General features: G+C 44.6%; 1 protein-coding gene across 2 annotated transcripts; it reads left to right on the top strand.

The window, feature by feature from the left end:
• Nucleotides 1-255: 255 nt before the first annotated feature.
• Nucleotides 256-22,437, top strand: LOC139245896 (uncharacterized). Of its 2 annotated transcripts, none has more exons than XM_070871350.1 (5): nt 256-280; nt 3,341-3,823; nt 10,945-11,557; nt 20,245-20,434; nt 22,213-22,437. In XM_070871350.1, exons 2-5 carry the CDS (start codon nt 3,341-3,343, stop codon nt 22,256-22,258), a joined length of 1,332 nt encoding a protein of 443 aa, XP_070727451.1. In that variant the 5' UTR covers nt 256-280; the 3' UTR covers nt 22,259-22,437. The 2 variants fall into 2 exon arrangements, with proteins under 2 accessions (XP_070727451.1, XP_070727450.1); XM_070871349.1 differs by having other exon boundaries at nt 22,224-22,437.
• Nucleotides 22,438-23,767: the final 1,330 nt, after the last annotated feature.

Genomic DNA, 23,767 nt, shown 5'->3' on the forward strand with positions numbered 1-23,767 from the left:
AGGAGCGCAGACATCTCGGGCGGGGGTTGTGGGGCTGGAGGAGATTAGAGATATTCACTTTATTTAAAGGGGGGGTGGAGGGGAAACCCCATTGACCAGGAATAAAACCATTGCATGGATGCCAACATGACTTGGTCTGAGGAGAGAGGGGCTCATTTCCTGCAGTGGCCCAGCAGGGCCGGGGGCACCGAACTGTCTCCGCCTGAGTTCCGCTCAAACATACGTCAACGCGCCAAGTGCGGGCTCGCTCCGTTGGTGACGATGCTGAAGGCGGAAGAAGGTGAGCGAAAAGGCTTTATTTCAACAGCGGCTAAAAAGGGCGACATGATGGTGGCGCCGGGCTGGCAAACGGGAAAGCGCCGCTCCGGAAATTCGCTGCTTTCTAAAAGTTGTATTTCTTGCTGGAGCTGGGTCGGAATTGCCCGGCTTTGTGTTGTTTGGGTTCCGCCTGGCGAGGCCCGCGGCCCGCACCGATGTTGTTGTAACTGTTGCAATGATTACATTCGCTCCTGAAAGTTGCAGACAATGTGTAACATGTTTTCAAAATCTAGCAAAGTTCTTCCCTGGAAAATGTAAATAATTGCAATAAAAGTGAAAGGGTAACTAACACTGTCATGTGATACACAACACTCCCCCTTCAGTTATAAAACAAACGGTACTAACTCTTGTGTTTGTTATGCTGGCCAGGAATTGTGAACAAATTACATTTCCTGTTATTTGTCTCGACTATATTCTGAGGTCTCGCCATGTCCACCGATTATAAACTACGTGACCGGTTTTTTTTAAACTTGACCCTACTCCATTTCCAAAGGACAGTTTTGGAATTGTTTTTTGGGCAGTTTTTGTTCCAAGAACAAAATATCTTCAGATGTTGCCATGTAATGGTGGCTCGTTTATTATTTATTTGGAAACCAGCGTGCTACCAGTTTCTGGTAAGCTCTGGTCTGCACACTGCCAGTGAAACTGGTTAAATAAATCTTTTGTTTTTAAGGGGCAATAAAAATGAAATTACATCAGTAATTAGGTCATTTTTCACTCTTCAGTATGCAAACAGGGGGTTTGTGAGAGACATTGCCCTAGCGATGGAATTTCTTAGAAGTTGACATTTTTTATAAAGTTTAATCCCGTGCCCGGTACTCTGAAATGCCAGACTATGTTGTCACTGGGATTTTAATCAAGTGTAATGATAGCAGTGTGCAGAACACCTAGGAGTACAATTAGATTGTAGACTCTCGTTCCAAACTAGTTGTTTCTACTGAGGCAGCACTAGGGTGAAGTATTGAGGTGTTCAATTCGGAGCATCCCACAAAATCCTTAATGGCTGCTGTGTGATTATAAATACTGACAATGCTGGTTTTTGTGAAGAAATATAATTTGTAACTTTTTTTCATCAAATGGCTGGTGATATTTTGCCACAAAGCGGCTGACCACCCATGTTTGCTGTGTGAACAGTAATCATCAACTGTGCTATGTCTTTAGACAGTGCTGTGTGGTGAGGACAGGCTGGTGGAGGACCTTTGTCTTACTGATGTTTAGCGTAAGGCCCATGCTTTCGTACGCCTCAGTAAATATGTCGACGATGTCCTGGAGTTCAGCCTCTGTGTGTGCACAGACGCAGGCGTCGTCCGCGTACTGTAGCTCGACGACAGAGGTTGGGATGGTCTTGGACCTGGCCTGGAGACCACTCCAGCAGGGAGCTTGTCGACTGTGAGGTGGAGCATAGCAGCGAGGAAGATTGTGAAGAGGGTTGGGGCAATGACGCAGTCCTGTTTGACCCCGGTCTGGATGTGGATTGGGTCTGTGATGGATCCGTTGGTAAGTATCACGGCCTGCATGTCTTCGTGGAGCAGGCGGAGGATGGTGACATACTTTTGGGGGCATCCGAAACGGAGGTGGATGCACCATAGACCCTCGCGGTTGACAATCAAAGGCCTTCCTACCTCTTTCCTCAATGACTATCTGTCCCACCTGTGACAGAGACTGTGGTACTCGTATTGGACTGTACAGCCACCTAAGGACTCGTGTTAAGAGTGGAAACAAGTCTTCCTCAATTCCGAGGGACTGCCTATGATATGTCTTTAGAAGATCAAAGAGATAGGGGATAGGCTAAAAGGTGGTCGATGGAATTCAATTTCATTAACACGAGGGGATGCATTTTTATTGGAAAAAAAAACATAATTATAGTCTGAATGGAAGTAAGCTCTGTGCTGTAGAAGAGCAGAGAGAGCTAGGGTTACAGTTTCGCAGGACATTCAAGGCAGTATCCCAGGTTGATGAGGCTTTAAAAAAAAACTAATTGAATTCTAGGTTTTATCACAAGCTATAGAATATAAAAGTCAAGAGGTAATGATGAGGCAATGTAAAACCTGAATAGGACCAGTTAGTGTATTGTGTGCAGTGAGGATATTGATGCTTTGGAGAAGGTACAGTACAGATTCACTGGGATGCTGCTTGATATGAGGAAATACAAATAGGAAGAAAGATTTGAAAAATTTGATCTGTTCCATTAGAATAACAGAGATGATGGGGCGATATGAAAAAAGTGTTTAAAATTATGGAAGGACAGGACAGTACTGTTTAGAAACAGACTATTTCCAGTAGTTTAGGTGTCAAAATGACGGGCCACAGATACAAGATTAAATGCAAGACATTTAGAACAGAGAGCAGGAGAAACCTCTACAATTCACAACCAGGGTTTTTGGTAGAGGCAGAAACTTCACGATTAGATTGCATTGGTGGATGAAGGAAAAAGAATAGAAGGAATATGGGAATACAATGGATAAAATGATTGGAGCTATTTACTCACATGGAGGTTAAATGCTGGTATAGACTGGTGGAACCAAATTGGCAGTTTACGTGTTAGAACCTCTTTTTTTCCTCCCCTCTGAAAGCATTCGGTATTAGCAGCTCTCCAGTATCTTGTCGCGATGGCATTTCTTCACATGTGAACTCGGCAGTGAGTGTTAGCTGTTTGAGGAAAGGCATCACAGTTGAGCAGATCTGCACATCCCCATTTTCTGGCAGAAGTCACCAGTTGGGGCACATCCAATCTGTGTGGCTCAATGCTACATCAGATGATGTCAATAACCACTGGGCCATCCGAGAAGCTGAGCAGAGTCATAAATGGGAAGTTGATACAGGCGGGGAAAAGATTTTTAATTTTTAATACTTTGCTATATTGTAAATTTTTGTAGAGTAAATATTTGTATTGCGACTCTGGTTATTATTTAGACACTAGCAGTAGAATTGCAATGTTGATCACCAGGAAGTAATATGCAGAATTTTGTGACTGCATGTATGCTGATGTTGCTGTCTATTTATAGTGATTATCTATTGACAGATGCTTCTCATTGCTACCTTTATTTTCGGAATCCTAAGCCTGTGGATGTTGGTGTGGCTCTGGCGTGATATCCGCAACAGGTCACCGGGTCAGAAGAGACCTTTTTTCAGCCTTTTGAACCAATACCTGACTCTCAGGGCTGAGAGTGTCCTGAGCCTTTTGCAGCGACGGAGACTCGAATTGAGCACCAAAAATATTCAGCAAGTGCAACACGACACTCTTCTCTGCAGGATCCGCAGGAACAGAAACACGGAGTATGGCAAATTGTACAGATTCTCCGAAATTACAGACCGTAAGACCTTCTGCAGCCTTCACCCACTGACGCGATATGATCATTACAAAGATTACATCTGGCGTGTTGCTAAAGGGGAACAAAATGTGTTGATTTCAGAGAGACCAAGTGTCCTCTCTATGACATCAGGAATTTCAGGCTCCAGTGCAATGTTACTGAGTACTAGGACGACAGCTAATGACTTCCATCAGGTATTGGTAACTCTTGTTATATAAAGTATGTTTGTGTTTGATGCCTGACTTACCCAGAACCTAACTTCTAAGCTATTTCTTCCCCTTTTACCTCCCCAGCTCTTCTGAGTTTATTGACACTTTTTTTAGGGTGCAGTTCCATGATTGCCATGATTGTCCTGGGTTCTGGGCTTAAGTGACCATTTCTTGCATAAGTTGAGACAGTGCGGTAGATTTTGATTGTGCAGTAATGTAAAATGAATGATAGCGAATCGACAGCCTGTTTTACATCTCTCCAGAATGTTATTTCCATTGACTTACCATCCAACTGTCTGTGAACAATGCCATGAGAGATATGCAATTTACGTAAAAACTAGATTATCTTTTATTTAGATATATATTAGATGTGTCTGTGGCACACCAGGAACTCTTTTATTTAAATTATAAATAAAAGGTAATCTGGTATACGACAAGCACCTTTCCCTATTCAAATTATGATCAGAAAAATCTGTGAAATTTGAGCCAAAAACAGCGCAGATGACTATAATATAACCTTGTACAAGGGAAGAGGTGTGAACCCAGAATGTGTCTTTGCACAGGGAGTGTGGAATCTGTCCTTGTATTAGCAAGGCAAAGGCAGGGTTGTAGGACTGGAATGTGTCCTTGCACTGGCAGGAGTAGGGAGGGATATGGATGGGATGCTGCCTCACAAAAGATGGGGTGGGGGAGATTTGTTGAACTGGAATGTGGCCTCACACTGGCTGAAGGGAGAAGGCTGGAGTGGAAGGAGTATTTCTTTCTGTGTACCTTAATGTCTAATGCCACTATATAAAAGTAATCAACATCATTCAGCACAATAAAGTTGAAAGTTTGAACATTACAGAACATCAAGGAAAGACTGAAGATAATGAACAAAAAGGGGAGAAATAGGGTGGGTGGTTCTGTGAATCTGATTATATTTGTGTGTTGCAATGGTTGTGGATGTGTTTGAGAGGCTGTTTCTGTGTAATGTGTTCTGTATATGGCGGTGCTTTAACTCTACACCTCAATTCCCTTTAGAAGGTGAAGTTTAAAGAGAGAGATGTATTTTCCCCTTTTGTAACTTGGAACCTTCATAAACCAAACACAGACCAACTTAGTGAACTAGCACAGTAACCCCTGATAGTTAAAAACACTAAGGACACTTGAAGCATTGTGGAATAGTCAACATAATGGCTGGGATTTTGCATTGCGAATAATGGTGTGGCTGACGGCACTCGCCGTTGTTATGGAGTAAATCTGACAGTAACTTCTGGAGTATGCACATGCACAGTTAAATGCGGAAATCTGGAAGTTGCTGTCTGAGTTACTCTGCTCCTCCATAGGCTGCGCTACAATAGTAACACACCAATAGACTCGGCATTGAAATCCAGGTAAGGGCATGAAGTTGCAATACTTACTCACTCGGTACCCATTAAACGCACAAAAAACGATAAGGCTGGTGCATTCAGTTGGAAGATCATTTTTAAGGCGTGGTAAGTCATAATTACTGCCAAACAACCTCTCTGGCACTGAAAATTTAATTTTATAAGTGTGGAGTCTCATTCCTTTGGAATTTAATTATTATTTTACTTTTTCTGTCTGTCTCTGTTATGTCTCTCTCCCTTAATCCCATCTTTCTTTCCCTCTCTCTTTATTTCACTTTCTGTACATGACTTAAATCTCATTTATACTGACTGATTTATACTTCCTGGTTTAGACCCGGTGTGTCTCAGTGACGATTCTTCAGTCTGATTGGTTGAAGAGCCTCGCTGTGGTTTAACCTGCTCACATACGCCACAAATCTCCTGTAGAGGGTGCCGCACTGGATCAGACACCAGATGTCAGCAAGACTCCACTCAAACGCCTGTGAAAACTCAGGGCAGCTGTCAACGTAGTGAATGGCGGGTGCCGTTCCTTCGCTGCTAGCCGCAAAATCCAGGGCCAGTGTATACATGCATACTGGGTACTCGAGTCAGTGCACAAGCTCAGGAGGTCGGTGGACCCCTTGATCACACCGTATCATATTATCTGGCTCAGCATCGGGTGGGAAGAGTGTGGCACCTGAGGTTGACCGGTTTTTTCGAGCCCACACCTAGAAAGAGGACAGGACTTGATTAATGACTGGGTTTTCAGCTTGACATTCAGGGTTATAACAATTAAAATTAGATAACCCCAAAGAAAAAAATCTCTTGTTTTGAGCACATTTCTTATCTGTGTATTTCTGACGGTATTTCAGAGTACCTGTGTGTCAATTTCATTGTCTGTTCTTCATTGACTAGTGGAACAAAGAATCTGGATGTCTATCTGAGTGTGTGTTTGTGTGTGTGTCTTACAACTGAGAAGGTGATTCATCCGTTCTTTGTGTGTTAAGCCATATATCTTCAGTGCACTTCAGATCAAAGTATCCAGTGCTTCCTCAGTGTGGACTCCACTCCAGTACATACTGATGCGAAGAAGACTGGATACCCCCTCATCCATGCCGTTGTTACCTCTAGATTTGACTATTCCAACACACTCCTGGCTGGCCTCCCACATTCTACCCTACGTAAACTACAGGTGATCCAAAGTGGCACCAAGGGTTGCCTGTGTCCTCACTCGCACCAAGTCCCGCTCATCCATCACCCAGTGCTCGCTGACCTACATTGGTTCCTGGTTAAGGAAGGCTTCGATTTCAAAATTCTCATTTGTTTTCAATTCCCCCCCCCAACCCCCGAGATGTCTGCGCTCTTCTAATTCTGTCCTCTTGAGTATCCTTGATTATCATCGCTCAATCATCGGTGGCCGTGCCTTCTGTTGCCCAGGCCTTAAACTCTGGAATTCCTTCCCTAAACCTCTCCATCTCTCTATCTCTCTTTCCTCTTCTTAAAACCTACCTCTTTGACCAAGCTTTTGTTCACCTGCCCTAATTTCTCCTATGTGACTCTGTGTCAAATTTTTTTGTTTCATAACACTCCTGTGACTCACCTTGGGACGTTTCACTACATTAAAGACATTATACAAATACAAGTTGCTGTTGTTCACAGCTCATTTTTGAGAAAGTATAAAATTCCTCTGAAACCTATAAACAATCATCAAACATAGACAACATTCGAATTCAAATAAGACCATCACCATCATTGGTTTAAGCTGACCGAGTAAGTTACAGTTAATTTAATTAACAAATGATTTTATTTTGATTACAAGGGATTCCCAGATGTTTGCAGGTGTTTTGGTGATCAGATTTCACTATCTGTTTATAATTTGACCATTTCTTTGCCGGGGACTGAATAAGTCAACTTCCTTTTTTATAATTACATAGCATTGCAGTGGTCGTACTGCACAATTCGGGTGTTTTTAATACTTGTGAGAAAGACTTTCCATGACCCTAACCCTAGCCCCCAACCCTAAATGCAACACCGTCAGACTGATGCGGGTGAAATATGTGCAGCTGGACAAAAGCCCCCCAAAAAAGGCTGGCAAGGGCTGCTGTTGATCAATGGGCTGCTTTTGATCAATGGGCTGTTGTTGATCAATGGGCTGCTTTTGATCAATGGGCTGTTGTTGATCAATGGGCTGTTGTTGATCAATGGGCTGTTGTTGATCAATGGGCTGTTGTTGATCAATGGGCTGCTTTTGATCAATGGGCTGTTGTTGATCAATGGGCTGCTGTTGATCAATGGGCTGCTTTTGATCAATGGGCTGTTGTTGATCAATGGGCTGCTGTTGATCAATGGGCTGTTGATCAATGGGCTGCCGTTGATCAATGGGCTGTTGATCAATGGGCTGCTGTTGATCAATGGGCTGTTGATCAATGGGCTGTTGATCAATGGGCTGCTGTTGATCAATGGGCTGTTGATCAGTGGGCTGCTGTTGATCAATGGGCTGTTGATCAATGGGCTGCTGTTGATCAATGGGCTGCTGTTGATCAATGGGCTGCTGTTGATCAATGGGCTGCTGTTGATCAATGGGCTGTGATCAATGGGCTGTTGTTGATCAATGGGCTGTTGTTGATCAATGGGCTGTTGTTGATCAATGGGCTGTTGTTGATCAATGGGCTGTTGTTGATCAATGGGCTGCTGTTGATCAATGTGCTGTTGTTGATCAATGTGCTGTTGTTGATCAATGGGCTGTTGTTGATCAATGGGCTGTTGTTGATCAATGGGCTGTTGTTGATCAATGGGCTGTTGTTGATCAATGGGCTGTTGATCAATGGGCTGTTGATCAATGGGCTGTTGATCAATGGGCTGTTGTTGATCAATGGGCTGTTGTTGATCAATGGGCTGTTGTTGATCAATGGGCTGTTGTTGATCAATGGGCTGTTGTTGATCAATGTGCTGTTGTTGATCAATGGGCTGCTGTTGATCAATGGGCTGCTGTTGATCAATGGGCTGCTGTTGATCAATGGGCTGCTGTTGATCAATGGGCTGTTGATCAATGGGCTGCTGTTGATCAATGGGCTGCTGTTGATCAATGGGCTGCTGTTGATCAATGGGCTGCTGTTGATCAATGGGCTGTTGTTGATCAATGGGCTGTTGTTGATCAATGGGCTGTTGTTGATCAATGGGCTGTTGATCAATGGGCTGCTGTTGATCAATGGGCTGCTGTTGATCAATGGGCTGTTGTTGATCAATGGGCTGCTGTTGATCAATGGGCTGTTGTTGATCAATGGGCTGTTGTTGATCAATGGGCTGTTGATCAATGGGCTACTGTTGATCAATGGGCTGCTGTTGATCAATGGGCTGCTGTTGATCAATGGGCTGTTGATCAATGGGCTGTTGTTGATCAATGGGCTGTTGTTGATCAATGGGCTGCTGTTGATCAATGGGCTGTTGTTGATCAATGGGCTGTTGTTGATCAATGGGCTGCTGTTGATCAATGGGCTGTTGTTGATCAATGGGCTACTGTTGATCAATGGGCTGTTGTTGATCAATGGGCTGTTGATCAATGGGCTGTTGTTGATCAATGGGCTGTTGATCAATGGGCTGCTGTTGATCAATGGGCTGTTGATCAATGGGCTGCTGTTGATCAATGGGCTGCTGTTGATCAATGGGCTGCTGTTGATCAATGGGCTGTTGTTGATCAATGGGCTGTTGTTGATCAATGGGCTTTTGTTGATCAATGGGCTGTTGATCAATGGGCTGTTGTTGATCAATGGGCTGTTGTTGATCAATGGGCTGTTGATCAATGGGCTGCTGTTGATCAATGGGCTGCTGTTGATCAATGGGCTGTTGATCAATGGGCTGCTGTTCATCAATGGGCTGCTGTTCATCAATGGGCTGTTGTTGATCAATGCTGCTGTTGATCAATGTGCTGCTGTTGATCAATGGCTGCTGTTGATCAATGGCTGTTGATAATGGGCTGTTGATCAATGGCTGCTGTTGATCAATGGGCTGCTGTTGATCAATGGCTGCTGTTGATCAATGGGCTGTTGTTGATCAATGGCTGTTGTTGATCAATGGGCTGTTGTTGATCAATGGGCTGTTGTTGATCAATGGGCTGCTGTTGATCAATGGGCTGTTGTTGATCAATGGGCTGTTGTTGATCAATGGGCTGTTGTTGATCAATGGGCTGTTGATCAATGGGCTGCTGTTGATCAATGGGCTGCTGTTGATCAATGGGCTGCTGTTGATCAATGGGCTGCTGTTGATCAATGGGCTGCTGTTGATCAATGGGCTGTTGATCAATGGCTGCTGTTGATCAATGGGCTGTTGTTGATCAATGGGCTGCTGTTGATCAATGGGCGTTGTTGATCAATGGGGTGTTGATCAATGGGCTGCTGTTGATCAATGGGCTGTTGTTGATCAATGGGCTGTTGATCAATGGGCTGCTGTTGATCAATGGGCTGTTGATCAATGGGCTGCTGTTGATCAATGGGCTGTTGATCAATGGGCTGCTGTTGATCAATGGGCTGTTGATCAATGGGCTGCTGTTGATCAATGGGCTGTTGATCAATGGGCTGCTGTTGATCAATGGGCTGTTGATCAATGGGCTGTTGATCAATGGGGTGTTGATCAATGGGCTGCTGTTGATCAATGGGCTGTTGTTGATCAATGGGCTGTTGATCAATGGGCTGTTGTTGATCAATGGGCTGCTGTTGATCAATGGGCTGCTGTTGATCAATGGGCTGCTGTTGATCAATGGGCTGCTGTTGATCAATGGGCTGCTGTTGATCAATGGGCTGTTGATCAATGGGCTGCAGTTGATCAATGGGCTGCTGTTGATCAATGGGCTGCTGTTGATCAATGGGCTGTTGATCAATGGGCTGCTGTTGATCAATGGGCTGCTGTTGATCAATGGGCTGCTGTTGATCAATGGGCTGCTGTTGATCAATGGGCTGCTGTTGATCAATGGGCTGCTGTTGATCAATGGGCTGTTGATCAATGGGCTGCTGTTGATCAATGGGCTGCTGTTGATCAATGGGCTGCTGTTGATCAATGGGCTGCTGTTGATCAATGGGCTGCTGTTGATCAATGGGCTGCTGTTGATCAATGGGCTGTTGTTGATCAATGGGCTGCTGTTGATCAATGGGCTGTTGATCAATGGGCTGCTGTTGATCAATGGGCTGTTTAATGCGTGATGCATCTAACAAAACTTAGTAATAAAATATTGGAAAACTTCTGAAGGATTATTACAATATGAAGGTATTATTGATTACATTGTATCAATAATTTAAAGTCTCACTGGAATACGAAGAAGCTATTGAAAGCAGTGGGATGTGATTTATTATCCTACACATGAGCTGATCTGGCTCGAGATGGAGTTCCAACTTCATGCCACGAGTGGGATATCAATCATATCAGCAGGTCTTCACCTTGTATGCTGTTTATACTACACATTACAAACAAGTTAATCTTAATTAGGTAGATAGGTTAAAAGGGGTTTTATGGCAGGGTTCAATCTTTGCCGATTAGTTCCAATTCAGCACAAAGTGATGATGCTAATTATGCTATTCCGTGTGTGTGACATTTGCAACTTGGATGTCCTCTTCAAACACATTTTCTAAGACAAATTAGTTCCAGTAATTAGAATGATGCATCTATCCTATAGAAAAAGCCGTTATTTGCTGCAATTTCTCCAGTATTCTGAAACAGTTTGCTTTATTTTAATACTAACTAAAACTACTGTTTTCCCTGTTATTATAGGGCTTTGGTGTGTGCTTTCATTCAATGCTTAATGTCTACCCAGAGACGAGAAATTTACAGAGGACTGCAAAGTTTTTCTACCCTCCTAATTGGATTAATTCAGAATCAGGGATTCCAGTTGGTCCCAACTGCCTCTCGCCCATGACCTCCAAGCGCAAGTTGAATATGTACTCTACACCAGCGGCTGGATTTGAAATTACTACCGAACCTGAGGCACTGTACGTTCATCTCCTTTTTGCCCTCAAAGATAGAACCTTGGGAATGCTGGAGGCTAGCTTTGCTTCCATAGTTTATCACAGTTTTGCTTTTCTGCAGAGTAAGTGGGAGCAGTTGATCAAGGATATTCGGCTGGGCCGAATAAATCCCGAGCTGAAGATTACTGATGATGTCCGCCTGAAGCTCAGTACTCAATTAAAGCCTGATCCTCGAAGGGCCACAGAACTGGCTGCAGAGTTTGGGTGTGGATTTGATGGGATTGCTCACAGGGTGTGGCCCCACCTCAACTTGGTTCTTGCCGTGGATTCTGGCTCCAATGAACTGTATGGAAGTCACCTGAAACAATTCTACTGTGAAGGAGTTCCTATTTATTCTCCAGTTTATGCAGCCACTGAAGGTAACAATGCATCGCTTAGTATCATCATCATCATCATCATAGGCAATCCCTCAGAATCGAGGAAGACTTGCTTCCACTCTAAAAATGAGTCCTTAGGTGGCTGATCAGTCCAATACGAGAAACACAGTCCCTGTCACAGGTTGTGGGAAAGGGTGGGTGGGACTGGTTTGCCGCACGCTCCTTCCGCTGCCTGCGCTTGATTTCTGCATGCTCTCAGCGATGAGACTCGAGGTGCTCAGCGCCCTCCCGGATGCACTTCCTCCACTTAGGGCGGTCTTTGGCCAGGGACTCCCAGGTGTCGGTGGGGATGTTGCACTTGATCAGGGAGGCTTTGAGGGTGTGCCTGTAACGTTTCCTTTGGCTCGTTTGCCCTGAAGGAGTTCCGAGTAGAGCGCTTGCTTTGGGAGTCTCGTGTCAGGCATGCGAACAATGCGGAGCTGATCGAGTGTGGTCAGTGCTTCAATGCTGGGGATGTCGGCCTACTTTTCTGCATTTCTTGTGGTTGCTGCCGTCCCGGGGTCAGGCTCGTGAAGCAACCTGCTCCCAGGCGCCATCAATGTTGATCTGTAGTCACCTGTTAAGAGAAGCTTGAATTTATGTAGGGCCTTTAACATAGAACAACACCCCCAAGGCACTTTATAAAACGTATAAGGAAAATCCGATGACAGGTCTAAGATGGAAAGGTTAGAAGGGATGATAAAATGTTTGGTCGGAGGTGGATTTTAAGGAGGGTTTAAAGTATAACTGCCTAGCCCAGGTTGAATTGCTCTCCCACCCACAGAACCGAGGCACATTTCATCTTATGTCTAAGATTTCTAAATCTCTGGCATTAAATTGACAGCAAGATCAATTCTTTTAAAACAATTTGGAATAAGTTTATTAAACACATACACATGCAAATAGTCTACCGAACATAACAGCAGTCTATTGGTATTCTACGGACTCGACTTAATTACAACAGATACAATGATGTTACAATAAAAAAGGTATGATTTACTTCCCTCTGGCAAAGCACATGGCCTGCTCCTTTGTCTTTAGAGGAAGGTCCTGCTTTTTGCCGTGTGCTTAAGAAAAGACAGAGAGCAATCTTTGGCTTGAGTTTTTAATACCCCGTAAGGTCAAAGCTTCAGGATTGGGTCTTGGTTCCAGGGCCGTTCCTGATTGGCTTCTCCTCATACATGTGTCTGTCTGGAGGGCCGGTGCCATTCCTTGATTAGGTTAATGGCTTTCCAATTAACATCTTTTCTAGTTTGGTGAGTTTCAAAGCCATGCTTCCTTTGTAACTTGAGCTCTGCCCAGCCAGGTATCCATTTGTCTCTTCAAACTTGTCTTTTCAGATAATCTACACTTTTAATATTTATATATACAAAAACAATATTATCATAACTAAACACTTTTATTCTTACATGTCTCAAAAATGTGGTCATATAGGCCCTGAATTTCCGTTTTGGCCTTCCCGCGGGCATTTCAGAGAAAAAATACACACCTACCTTAAGCTGCTGCCCACGTTCGACTTTCCGATGCTGAGGCCTCTCCTCCCTGCCAGTCACAGCACATGCACGTCGACGCATGCGCAGGCCTACAGCTGGAGTCACATGGCTCTGGGCAACCAAAGTATCATAGTAATAGGATTTCCGCAGGGTCCTAAACTCCTATTACTATGATTGTGATAGAGCCCCAAACACCCAAAACACTAATTAAAAAATAGAAACTAATTACACTACATGCATTTAAATTAAAGTTATTAATGGCTTTAAAAAAAAAAATCTGGAAATTATTTTTAAGATTTTTAAAATAAACTTACCGTTGTGGGGAGGGTTTTTAATAAAATACGTTTTAATAACTTTATTTTTATGTGTGTGTTTTTTAAAACAGGCGCAAGATTTTTGAGGACATTTGTAAGCGTAAATATCGGAAATTTCCACTTCCAAATGTCTTCGCTCCCGAGATGCGGCCATCTGTCAAGCCAAAAACTTGACAGATCGTAACTGTCGGTTTCCAGCGCGTGCACATTGCGTGCTGGAAACCAGCATTTCCGATGCCTTCCCGGGTCCGTAGGATCTTTGTACGGACCCAGGGAGGCCGGAATTGTTGGCCCATTGTATTATAAAACTGTAGTGAAAGTAGCCATATTTTCACTGATTGTCTCGATCGCAACACAGCGTCACAGTACAGTCTCGGGATGTTCTTCAGTCACAACATTCATTTTTTTTATTTTAAAAAACTAAAATGTTTAATAAACAAATTATCACAACCAACCTGACCTACCTTTCCAGTTAAGAAGCTGACAGTTATATGTTCTTTATTCTACCATGACCATCACATCAAGGAAAACTAGGCAGAAATTACAGCCCTTCAAAATATGTATAATATCCAACAATAGATCATTAAGTTTTATATTCTTACAGTTAAAGTCTTTCAGTGGCAGAAGGTGGGTAGTGTGGTCCACAATGATCAGTGTTGGGACGATTGCTGTTCACAATTTACATGAACAATTTAGACTTTGGAATCTAAAAAACACAATTTCTTAATTTGCGAATTATACCAAATTTGGGGGGGGGGGGGGATTGCCAATACTGAGGAGCACTGCAACAAATTACAGGAGGACATTAATAAACTTGCCTCTCGCCGACTCACGAACTCTCGCTGCCTCCCTTTTTCTTTTCTCTATCAGTACGTAATATTTAGCATTGTTGTTGCCAAATTAAGTTTATCTGGGGGTTAAGTCATGGCAGGACAGCTCGGACACGTGTTATGCTCCTCCTGTACTATGTGGGAAGTCAGGGACGCTTCCAGTGTCCCTGACGACTACGTGTGCGGGAAGTGTATCCGCCTCCAGCTCCTGACGGACCGCATTGCGGTACTGGAGCTGCGGGTGGATTCACTCTGGAGCATGCACGATGATGAGAATGACGTGAGTAGCACGTTTAGCGAGTTGGTCTCACCGCAGGTAAAGGGTCCACAGCCAGATAGTAAATGGGTGACCAGCAGGATGAGCAGTGCAAGGAACGTAGTGCAGGAGTCCCCTGCGGTCATCCCCCTGCAAAACAGATACACTGCTTTGAGTACTGTTGAGGGGGATGACTCATCAGGGGAGGGCAGCAGCAGCCAGGTTCATGGCACTGTGGCGGGCTCTGTTGCACAGGAGGGCAGGAAAAAGAGTGGGAGAGCGATAGTGATAGGGGATTCAATTGTAAGGGGAATAGATAGGCGTTTCTGCGGCCGCAACCGAGACTCCAGGATGGTATGTTGCCTCCCTGGTGTAAGGGTCAAGGATGTCTCGGAGCAGGTGCAAGACATTCTGAAAAGGAAGGGTGAACAGCCAGTTGTCGTGGTGCACATTGGTACCAACGATATAGGTAAAAAACGGGATGAGGTTCTACATGACGAATTTAGGGAGCTAGGAGCTAAATTTAAAGAGTAGAACCTCAAAGGTAGTAATCTCAGGATTGCTACCAGTGCCACGTGCTAGCCAGAGTAGGAATTGCAGGATAGCTCAGATGAATACGTGGCTTGAGGAGTGGTGCAAGAGGGAGGGATTCAAATTCCTGGGACATTGGAACCGGTTCTGGGGGAGGTGGGACCAGTACAAACCGGACGGTATGCACCTGGGCTGGACCGGAACCAATGTCCTAGGGGGAGTGTTTGCTAGTGCTGTCAGGGAGGAGTTAAACTAACATGGCAGGGGGATGGGAACCTATGCAGGGAGACAGAGGGAAATAAAATGGAGGCAGAAGCAAAAGATAGAAAGGAGAATAGTAAAAGTGGAGGGCAGAGAAACCCAAGGCAAAAAACAAAAAGGGCCACATTACAGAAAAATTCTAAAGGGGCAAAGTGTGTTAAAAAGACAAGCCTGAAGGCTCTGTACCTCAATGCGAGGAGTATTCGGAATAAGGTGGATGAATTAACTGTGCAGACAGCAGTTAACGTATACGATGTAATTGGCATCACGGAGACATGGCTCCAGGGTGACCAAGGCTGGGAACTCAACATCCAGGATTATTCAACATTTAGGAAGGATAGGCAGAGAGGAAAAGGAGGCGGGGTGGTATTGCTGGTTAAAGAGAAAATTAATGCAATAGTAAGGAGGGAGATTAGCCTGGATAATGTGAAATCGGTATGGGTGGAGCTGCGGAATTCCAAAGGGCAGAAAACGTTAGTGGGAGTTGTGTACAGACCACCAGACAGTAGTAGTGAGGTTGGGGACAGCATCAAACAAGAAATAAGGGATGTGTGCAATAAAGGTACAGCAGTTATCATGGGCGACTTTAATCTACATATTGATTGGGCTAACCAAACTGGTAGCAATGCGGTGGAGGAGGATTACCTGGAGTGTATTAGGGATGGTTTTCTAGACCAATATGTCGAAGAACCAACTAGAGAGCTGGCCATCTTAGACTGGGTGATGTGTAATGAGAAGGGACTAATTAGCAATCTTGTTGTGTGAGGTCCCTTGGGGAAGAGTGACCATAATATGGTAAAATTCCTTATTAAGATGGAGAGTGACACAGTTAATTCAGAAACTAGGGTCATGAACTTAAGGAAAGGTAACTTCGATGATATGAGGCGTGAATTGGCTAGAATAGACTGGCAAAGGATACTTAAAGGGTTGACGGTGGATAAGCAATGGCAAACATTTAAAGATCACATGGATGAACTTCAGCAATTGTACATACCTGTTTGGAGTAAAAATAAAACGGGGAAGGTGGCTCAACCGTGGCTAACAAGGGAAATTAAGGATAGTATTAAAGCCAAGGAAGAGGCATATAAATTGGCCAGTAAAAGCAACAAACCTGAGGACTGGGAGAAATTTAGAATTCAACGGAGGAGGACTAAGGGTTTAATTAAGAGGGGGAAAATAGAGTACGAGAGGAAGCTTGCAGGGAACATAAAAACTGACTGCAAAAGCTTCTATAAATATGCGAAGAGAAAAAGATTAGTGAAGACAAACGTAGGTCCCTTGCGGTCGGATTCAGGTGAATTTATAACGGGGAATAAAGAAATGGCAGACCAATTGAACAAATACTTTGGTTCTGTCTTCATGAAGGAAGACACAAATAACCTTCCGCATGTACTAGGGGACAGTGCGTCTAGTGAGGAGGAGGAACTGAAGGATATCCTTATTAGGCGGGAAATTGTGTTAGGGAAATTGATGGGATTGAAGGCCGATAAATCCCTGGGGCCTGATAGTCTGCATCCCAGAGTACTTAAGGAAGTGGCCCTGGAAATAGTGGATGCATTGGTGATCATCTTCCAACAGTCTATAGACTCTGGATCAGTTCCTATGGACTGGAGGGTAGCTAATGTAACACCACTTTTTAAAAAAGGTGGGAGAGAGAAAACGGGTAATTATAGACCGGTTAGTCTGACATCAGTAGTGGGGAAAATGTTGGAATCAATCATTAAGGATGAAATAGCAGCGCATTTGGAAAGCAGTGTCAGGATCGGACCAAGTCAGCATGGATTTATGAAAGGGAAATGATGCTTGATGAATCTTCTGGAATTTTTTGAGGATGTAGCTAGCAGAGTGGACAAGGGAGAGCCAGTGTATTTGGACTTGCAAAAGGCTTTTGACAAGGTCCCGCACAAGAGATTGATGTGCAAAATCAAAGCGCATGGTATTGGGGGTAATGTACTGACATGGATAGAGAACTGATTGGCAGACAGGAAGCAGAGAGTCGGGATAAACGGGTCCTTTTCAGAATGGCAGGCAGTGACTAGTGGGGTGCCGCAGGGCTCAGTGCTGGGACCCCAGCTCTTTACAATATACATTAACAATTTAGATGAAGGAATTGAGTGTAATATCTCCAAGTTTGCAGATGACACTAAACTGGGTGGCGGTGTGAGCTGTGAAGAGGACGCTAAGAGGCTGCAGGGTGACTTGGACAGGTTAGGTGAGTGGGCACATGCATGGCAGATGCAGTATAATGTGGATAAATGTGAGGTTATCCATTTTGGGGGCAAAAACACGAAGGAAGAATATTATCTGAATGGCGGCAGATTAGGAAAAGGGGAGGTGCAACGAGACCTGGGTGTCATGGTACATCAGTCATTGAAAGTAGGCATGCAGGTACAGCAGGCGGTGAAGAAGGCAAATTGTATGTTGGCCTTCATAGCTATGGGATTTCAGTATAGGAGTGGGGAGGTCTTACTGCAGTTGTACAGGGCCTTGGTGAGGCCTCACCTGGAATATTGTGTTCAGTTTTGGTCTCCTAATCTGAGGTAGGATGTTCTTGCTATTGAGGGAGTACAGCGAAGGTTCACCAGATTGATTCCCGGGATGGCAGGACTGACATATGAGGAGAGACTGGATCAACTGGGCTTGTATCCACTGGAGTTTAGAAGAATGAGAGGGGATCTCATAGAAATACATAAAATTCTGGCGGGATTGGACGGGTTAGGGGCAGGAAGAATGTTCCCGTTGCTGGGGATCCAGAACCAGGTGTCACAGTCTAAGAATAAGGGGTAAGCCATTTAGGACTGAGATGAGGAGAAACTTCTTCACTCAGAGAGTTGTTAACCTGTGGAATTCCCTGCCGCAGAGAGTTGTTGATGCCAGTTCATTCGATATATTCAAGAGGGAGTTAGATATGGCCCTTACGGCTAAGGGGATCAAGGGGTATGGAGAGAAAGCAGGAAAGGGGTACTGAGGGAATGATCAGCCATGATCTTATTGAATAGTGGTGCAGGCTCGAAGGGCCGAATGGCCTACTCCTGCACCTATTTTCTATGTTTCTATATTTGAAGAATGGGCAAATAATTGACAAATGAAGTTCAACACAGATAAACGTGAGGTATTACATTTTGATCAGAAGAACAGGGAGGTCACTCATTACTTGGAAAGTGCGTGTCTAAGTGGGGTAGAGAAACAAAGGGATCTGGGAGTACAAATACACATCACTAAAAGTTATGCCACAGGTTAACAAGACCATTTAAAAAAAGCAAACCAAAGCACTAGGGTTTATTTCTAGAAGGATAGAATTGAAAAGTAGGGAAGTTATGCTAAACCTGTATCGAACCTTGGTTAGACCACACTTGTGTGTACAGCTCTGGTCGCCATATTATAAAAAGGATATAGAGGCACCTGAGAGGATGTAGAGAAGATTTACAAGGATGATATCAGAAATGCGAGGGTATACATATCAGGAAAGAATGAACAGGCTGGGTCTCTTTTCTCTTGAAAAAAGAAGTCTGAGGGGTGACCTAATAGAGGTCTTTAAAATGATGAAAGGTTTTGATCGAGTGGATACAGAGAGAGTGTTTCCACTTGTGGGCAAGAGCATAAAGAAACTTCTTTACCCAAAGAGTGGTGAGAATGTGGAACTCGCTACCACAGGGAGTGGTTGAAGCGAATAGTATAGATGCATTTAAGGAGAGGCTAGATAGGCAGATGAGGGAGAAGGGAATAGAGGGCTCTGCTGATAGAGTTAGATAAGGAAAGACGGGAGGAGGCTCGAGTGGAGCATAAACATGGACTGGTTGGGCCAAATGGCCTGTTTCTGTGCCGTATGTCCTATGTAAACCTATTTTACATAGTAGATTCTACCATTTGCTGCATTACATGCTCTGACAGCTTGTACTTGTTTGTTATTTAAGATAATTTCCTCGCCCCTTTGCATGGCTTTTCTCCGGAATGGTCTGCACAGACCTATTTCCTACATCGGGAAATGTCCTTCGGGAAGATTTAAATCACCAGCGCAACTTATCAACACTGAGCTTTTGCCCTTATTTCGCCAGTGCTGCGATTTCTGCCCTGCAATGTAAACATTGCGGATTCTGGTATTGTTTCAGGCAGAAGAAATTCTGCACTATAAGTGTAATATCTAGTTAACATTCTAGGGGCAAGAACAGTATTTAATCTACGCGGCTGTACAGCTCTGTGAACTTTCCGTGCAGTGGGCTCACCGGCTTCTCAATGAGGAAAAACGTGCTAGCGTGTTTGGGGAAACATTAACTGAAGCCTCACCACTCGCATTCTGTATTGCTCGCATGGCAGGTGAACACCTACATGGATCGATTGGGCCAAGCAGTCTGGTTCCATGCTGTAATTGCTGTGTTATTCCATGTGTGGTCCTTCTGTATTAATTCAAAATATTGATGTGCAGCTGCAGGGGCTCTTGTGTTTCTGGAATCGATCTGGAGGGTTTGGCTTATGTGGTGTTCTAGTCATAACCTTGTACAGTTGTTGACAACCTGAAGGCACATTTCAATCTTAAAGAACGCGGGCCCTGGTGTGGAGTAAAGCCATTTCCAATTTCCTCCCACCCTCTTCTGAAGGAGGTAAGGTTTCACAAGTGCAGGCAGCTATCCATCATCTCCCCAAACAGTCAAGTTTCAAGTGCGATACCAAACAATGAGTGTCGACAGGCTACTCAATCGACAGGCTACTTTCACCACCCCCCCCCCCACCTGATGTCCACACACATACTTTCCAGCAGGAATCATTGGCCTGAGATTTGTGGTCAGCAGTGAAGCGAAGGCGTTTGCTGCTGGCCTCAAATACACTTCGCAAAAGGATCTCACAATCCCTGTGTCAAGAACTTCAGATTGTCCGATCTTCAATTCCGTACCATTGAATAGCGGTCAGGAGTTGGAACGCTGGCTGTTTTTTGTTTCACTGATCTAGCCCAAGACCGAACACCCTCGAGCATGATTTGGTTGTAATAGCTTAAATCTCTTTCTCTTAGGTCTCATCGGAGTGAATCTGTGGCCAGAGAAAGAACAACGACATTACCTCCTATGTCCACAATCGATGTTTTTTGAATTTATTCCTGCTGACTGCTGCAATGAAGAACAACCACAAACACTGTTTATGGATGAAGTGAAAGAAAGCGAGTTATATGAACTGGTTGTCACAAATGCATCTGGTTTGTACAGGTACAAATTATAAGTTATTTTTTTTAAAAGATGTAATTGACAGATTCTGTTACATATATTCTTTTACATTTGCTCTCAAGATTATTTTTTTTCATATTAACATGTTGTACAATTTACATCCAAGGCAAAAGTAAAAATATATAACCTACACTAAAGCAAAATCTATCGCTCTCGGTCCTGAATATATTCAACAACTGAACCTCAACAGCTCTCTGGGGTAGAGAATTCCAAAGATTCATGACTCTCAGAGGAACTTCCATCCCTTTTGTATTCCAGCCCCTTGAGATAAAGGCTCACATTCCATTAGCCAATAAATTAATTATTTGTACCTGTCCATTAGTTTTCATTGAGTTCGGTACAGGGACCCCTTAATCTCTCTGCTCCTCCACAGTTCCTAGCTTCTCGCCATTTAGAAAATACTCTGATTTATTTTTCTTGGGTCCAAAGTGGATGGCTTCGCACTTTTCCACACTGATCTCCATCTGCCACGGTTTTACCCACTCACTTCAATCTATCAGTGTTCCTCTATACTACTTACTATATCACCTAACTTAGTGTCATCAGCAAACTTAGCTTTATGGCTCTCTATTCCTTCATCTAAAGTCATTGATATTTTGGAACCTCGAAGATTAACTGTGGCTTGTGTTAAGATCGTTTTTTTGATGTATCCAATTTTATTTTGGATGAGATCAAAAGAATAATGAGATCATCGTTGAGAAAGTAGAAGTGCTCCTGTGAGGGCTTCATTGTTGTAGCGGGTGCAGCGTCGAGAATCCGGAACCCTCGGGAGCGAGGCTGTTCCGGATTCCAGGCTTTTCCGGACTTTTGATCGTCTTTCTGACGTCACGAATCCAGAAACACCTGAGCCCAGGTTCCCGCCGAGGAGCTGTTCGGGCCGCTGGCCCCGTTGATGAGGTCGTTGGGTGAAGCCCTGTCGCGGAGGAGGTGTTTGGGCGGGCCCCGTCGCGGAGGAGGTGTTTGGGTGGGGCCCCGTCGCGGAGGTGGTGTTCGGGCGGGCCCCGTCGCGGAGGAGGTGTTTGGGTGGGGCCCCGTCGCGGAGGAGGTGTTTGGGTGGGGCCCCGTCGCGAAGGTGGTGTTCGGGCAAGGCGGCCCTTAGGCAAGGACAGCGGCGGTGAGGCGAGGTCCGAGGTCGGCGGGTCTGGATTCCGGAACCTTTCTACCGGATTCCAGACAACCCTGCCACCGATCGTCCCGGATTCCGGAACTCCCGATTTTCGACGCTGCATCTGTAATATGACAGTGTAGTACCATCACTTAGCCACTGCATGGTGCTGTGAGATAATTGTGTGTGCTGACAGTAAAATGTCCCCTCTCTCATCCTGTGGACCTGTGAAAGGTCATACCCAGCACTTGTGTAGTCTGAGGAAGCCTTGGCATAATGTGCAGAATTCCCTAAACCAATGCAAACATTGTGATAAACTGGAGCTGTTAAAACAATTACAGTATCATTGGCTCCTCACTTATCAGCTTCACTGCTGCCCTTTGTGTTTTCCTGTTTTCTCCTGAAGTCACTTACTCATGCTGAAGTAGAGTTCTGCCAGTGCCTGCAGCCCTTCAGTACTCTGTTCAAGGGACCAATCTTCACGTAAGCCTCGACAGTATGTGCTAGCAAGCTATTGTGTTATGCACAAAGTCACAGCTGAGCTGGATAATGTCCTCACCTGCAGAGTCGCTGGAAAGTTATGAGAAGCAGAATCCTCAGTTACTTTTCTCTCTCTCTCTCTCCACCCTTTCCCTCAACCCCTTGGACTGCTGAGGCAAACTATAGTGCCTCGACTGCGGGTCTACCTGGGAGCAGCTTGAGCCTGGGGCCTTTCTACACTGCGTGGCTCGGCTCACAACAGTCAACATATCAACTGACCCATTGGCCTTTTGAACAGAAGTAAAGAGGTGTTTTGCTGCAACGCTGTCTGTCGGGTTCACTGCTGCATTGTTATCATAGGTTAAAGTGTTACCCAGACTCCTAAGTCTACATGCTGCAAATGGCATCCATCCATCTTTCAGTAAGTGTATAAAACAATACTGTTAGTATTGTCTGCTGCTCCCTGGACAACTTTTAAAGTGTTGATAACATAAAACAGTGGCGACCATGCACTAATGAGCTTAGTTGCAACATTTTTATTCCTTTTTAAGTCCCGTGACACACTGTGTATTACTGCACTAGATTTTTTGGTTTTCATTTAAGCTTCTGTTTTTAACTGGAAGGCAACTGAGGCATTTTCAGGATGATTGAAACAGTTGGCCATGTAGTATTTATGTCCAAGGATATAATCACTTTCTATAGATAATAGTTATACTGTTCAGGGCAACTCTAGATACAGTGGCCGAGAAATTCGGCCGTGCAGTGTCTGCTTTTGGGCAATAATTGCCCTCCAAAGCCTCCAATATGATGGGCAGGAATCGCATACTCATTATAAGCAGATGATGCTCCCCGCCATGTTGGTAAAGGACAAAACAATCAGTGTGCAGCGCCTACGCCTGAAATAGGCGATAGGCCCTTTGCATATGCAATTAAGAGGCCTCGCTCCTGTTTGAGGCCCTCACTGCAAGATTGGTTTGCCCTGAAACAGTTAGCTGCACTCAGGAACACCAGGTCTATATGCAGCCTAACAGACGGTCCTTAAAGGGGCTGCCTTTTCGACTGTTACCAGCAAAGTAAGATTTTAAAATATACTTGCCCTGATTGTGGAGTTAGGAATAGCGGGAATACTCCTCCCAACCCACATTGAAAGAACAGTGGCCACCACTAGCTGTCCTGGCCTCTTCCTGACCTGGTCGCCCCCTTCATCACTGACCGGATGGCCGCTGCTGGAGTCACAGCAGCCCGATCTTTGTTTCCGTTTCGCAGTTCCCGGGCTCGATGGCAATATTGGTTGTGTATCTTGCGCCTCATCATTTCAAGCACTGGGATCGTTCTTCCCCAACCCCTCACCCCACCCAGGCTCCTAAATGGGTGCGCCTGAATTTCTAGCCCAGTGTACAGGTAACTCTCGATTATCCGGGTCCCTCGGGGATTGGGCTATGGCGGATAAACAATTTCTCCGTTAGTGCGATTGGCATTATAAAGTTAAAACCAGATGCCTTCCCCGACCGAAATTTAAAATCCTGTTACAATGGTTTCCCGTTGGATCCGTGTGCGGATAATCGAGAGTTGCCTGTATTATTGATCGGAATACTCGCCCTGTGCGAGTGCTGTGACCTCACTACCTTGGTGCTTGAACTGCCACTGTCTATTGGGTAGGTTCTCAAACTTGCAGCTCCTGTAACCAAAACACTGGAAGAACTTTGTGGAACATACTTATAAGTTGGGAT

This window comes from Pristiophorus japonicus, unplaced genomic scaffold (assembly GCF_044704955.1).
Source record: "Pristiophorus japonicus isolate sPriJap1 unplaced genomic scaffold, sPriJap1.hap1 HAP1_SCAFFOLD_2449, whole genome shotgun sequence".
Classification (NCBI taxonomy): domain Eukaryota; kingdom Metazoa; phylum Chordata; class Chondrichthyes; family Pristiophoridae; genus Pristiophorus; species Pristiophorus japonicus.

Bases quoted from the DNA above. Each gene is read 5' to 3' on its own strand.
- LOC139245896 (XM_070871349.1), top strand. From the start codon at position 3,341: ATGCTTCTCATTGCTACCTTTATTTTCGGAATCCTAAGCCTGTGGATG. The intron at 3,824-10,944 runs GTATTGGTAACT...CTGTTATTATAG, and splicing joins CAGCTAATGACTTCCATCAG to GGCTTTGGTGTGTGCTTTCA. The intron at 20,435-22,223 runs GTACAAATTATA...GGCAAACTATAG, and splicing joins AATGCATCTGGTTTGTACAG to TGCCTCGACTGCGGGTCTAC.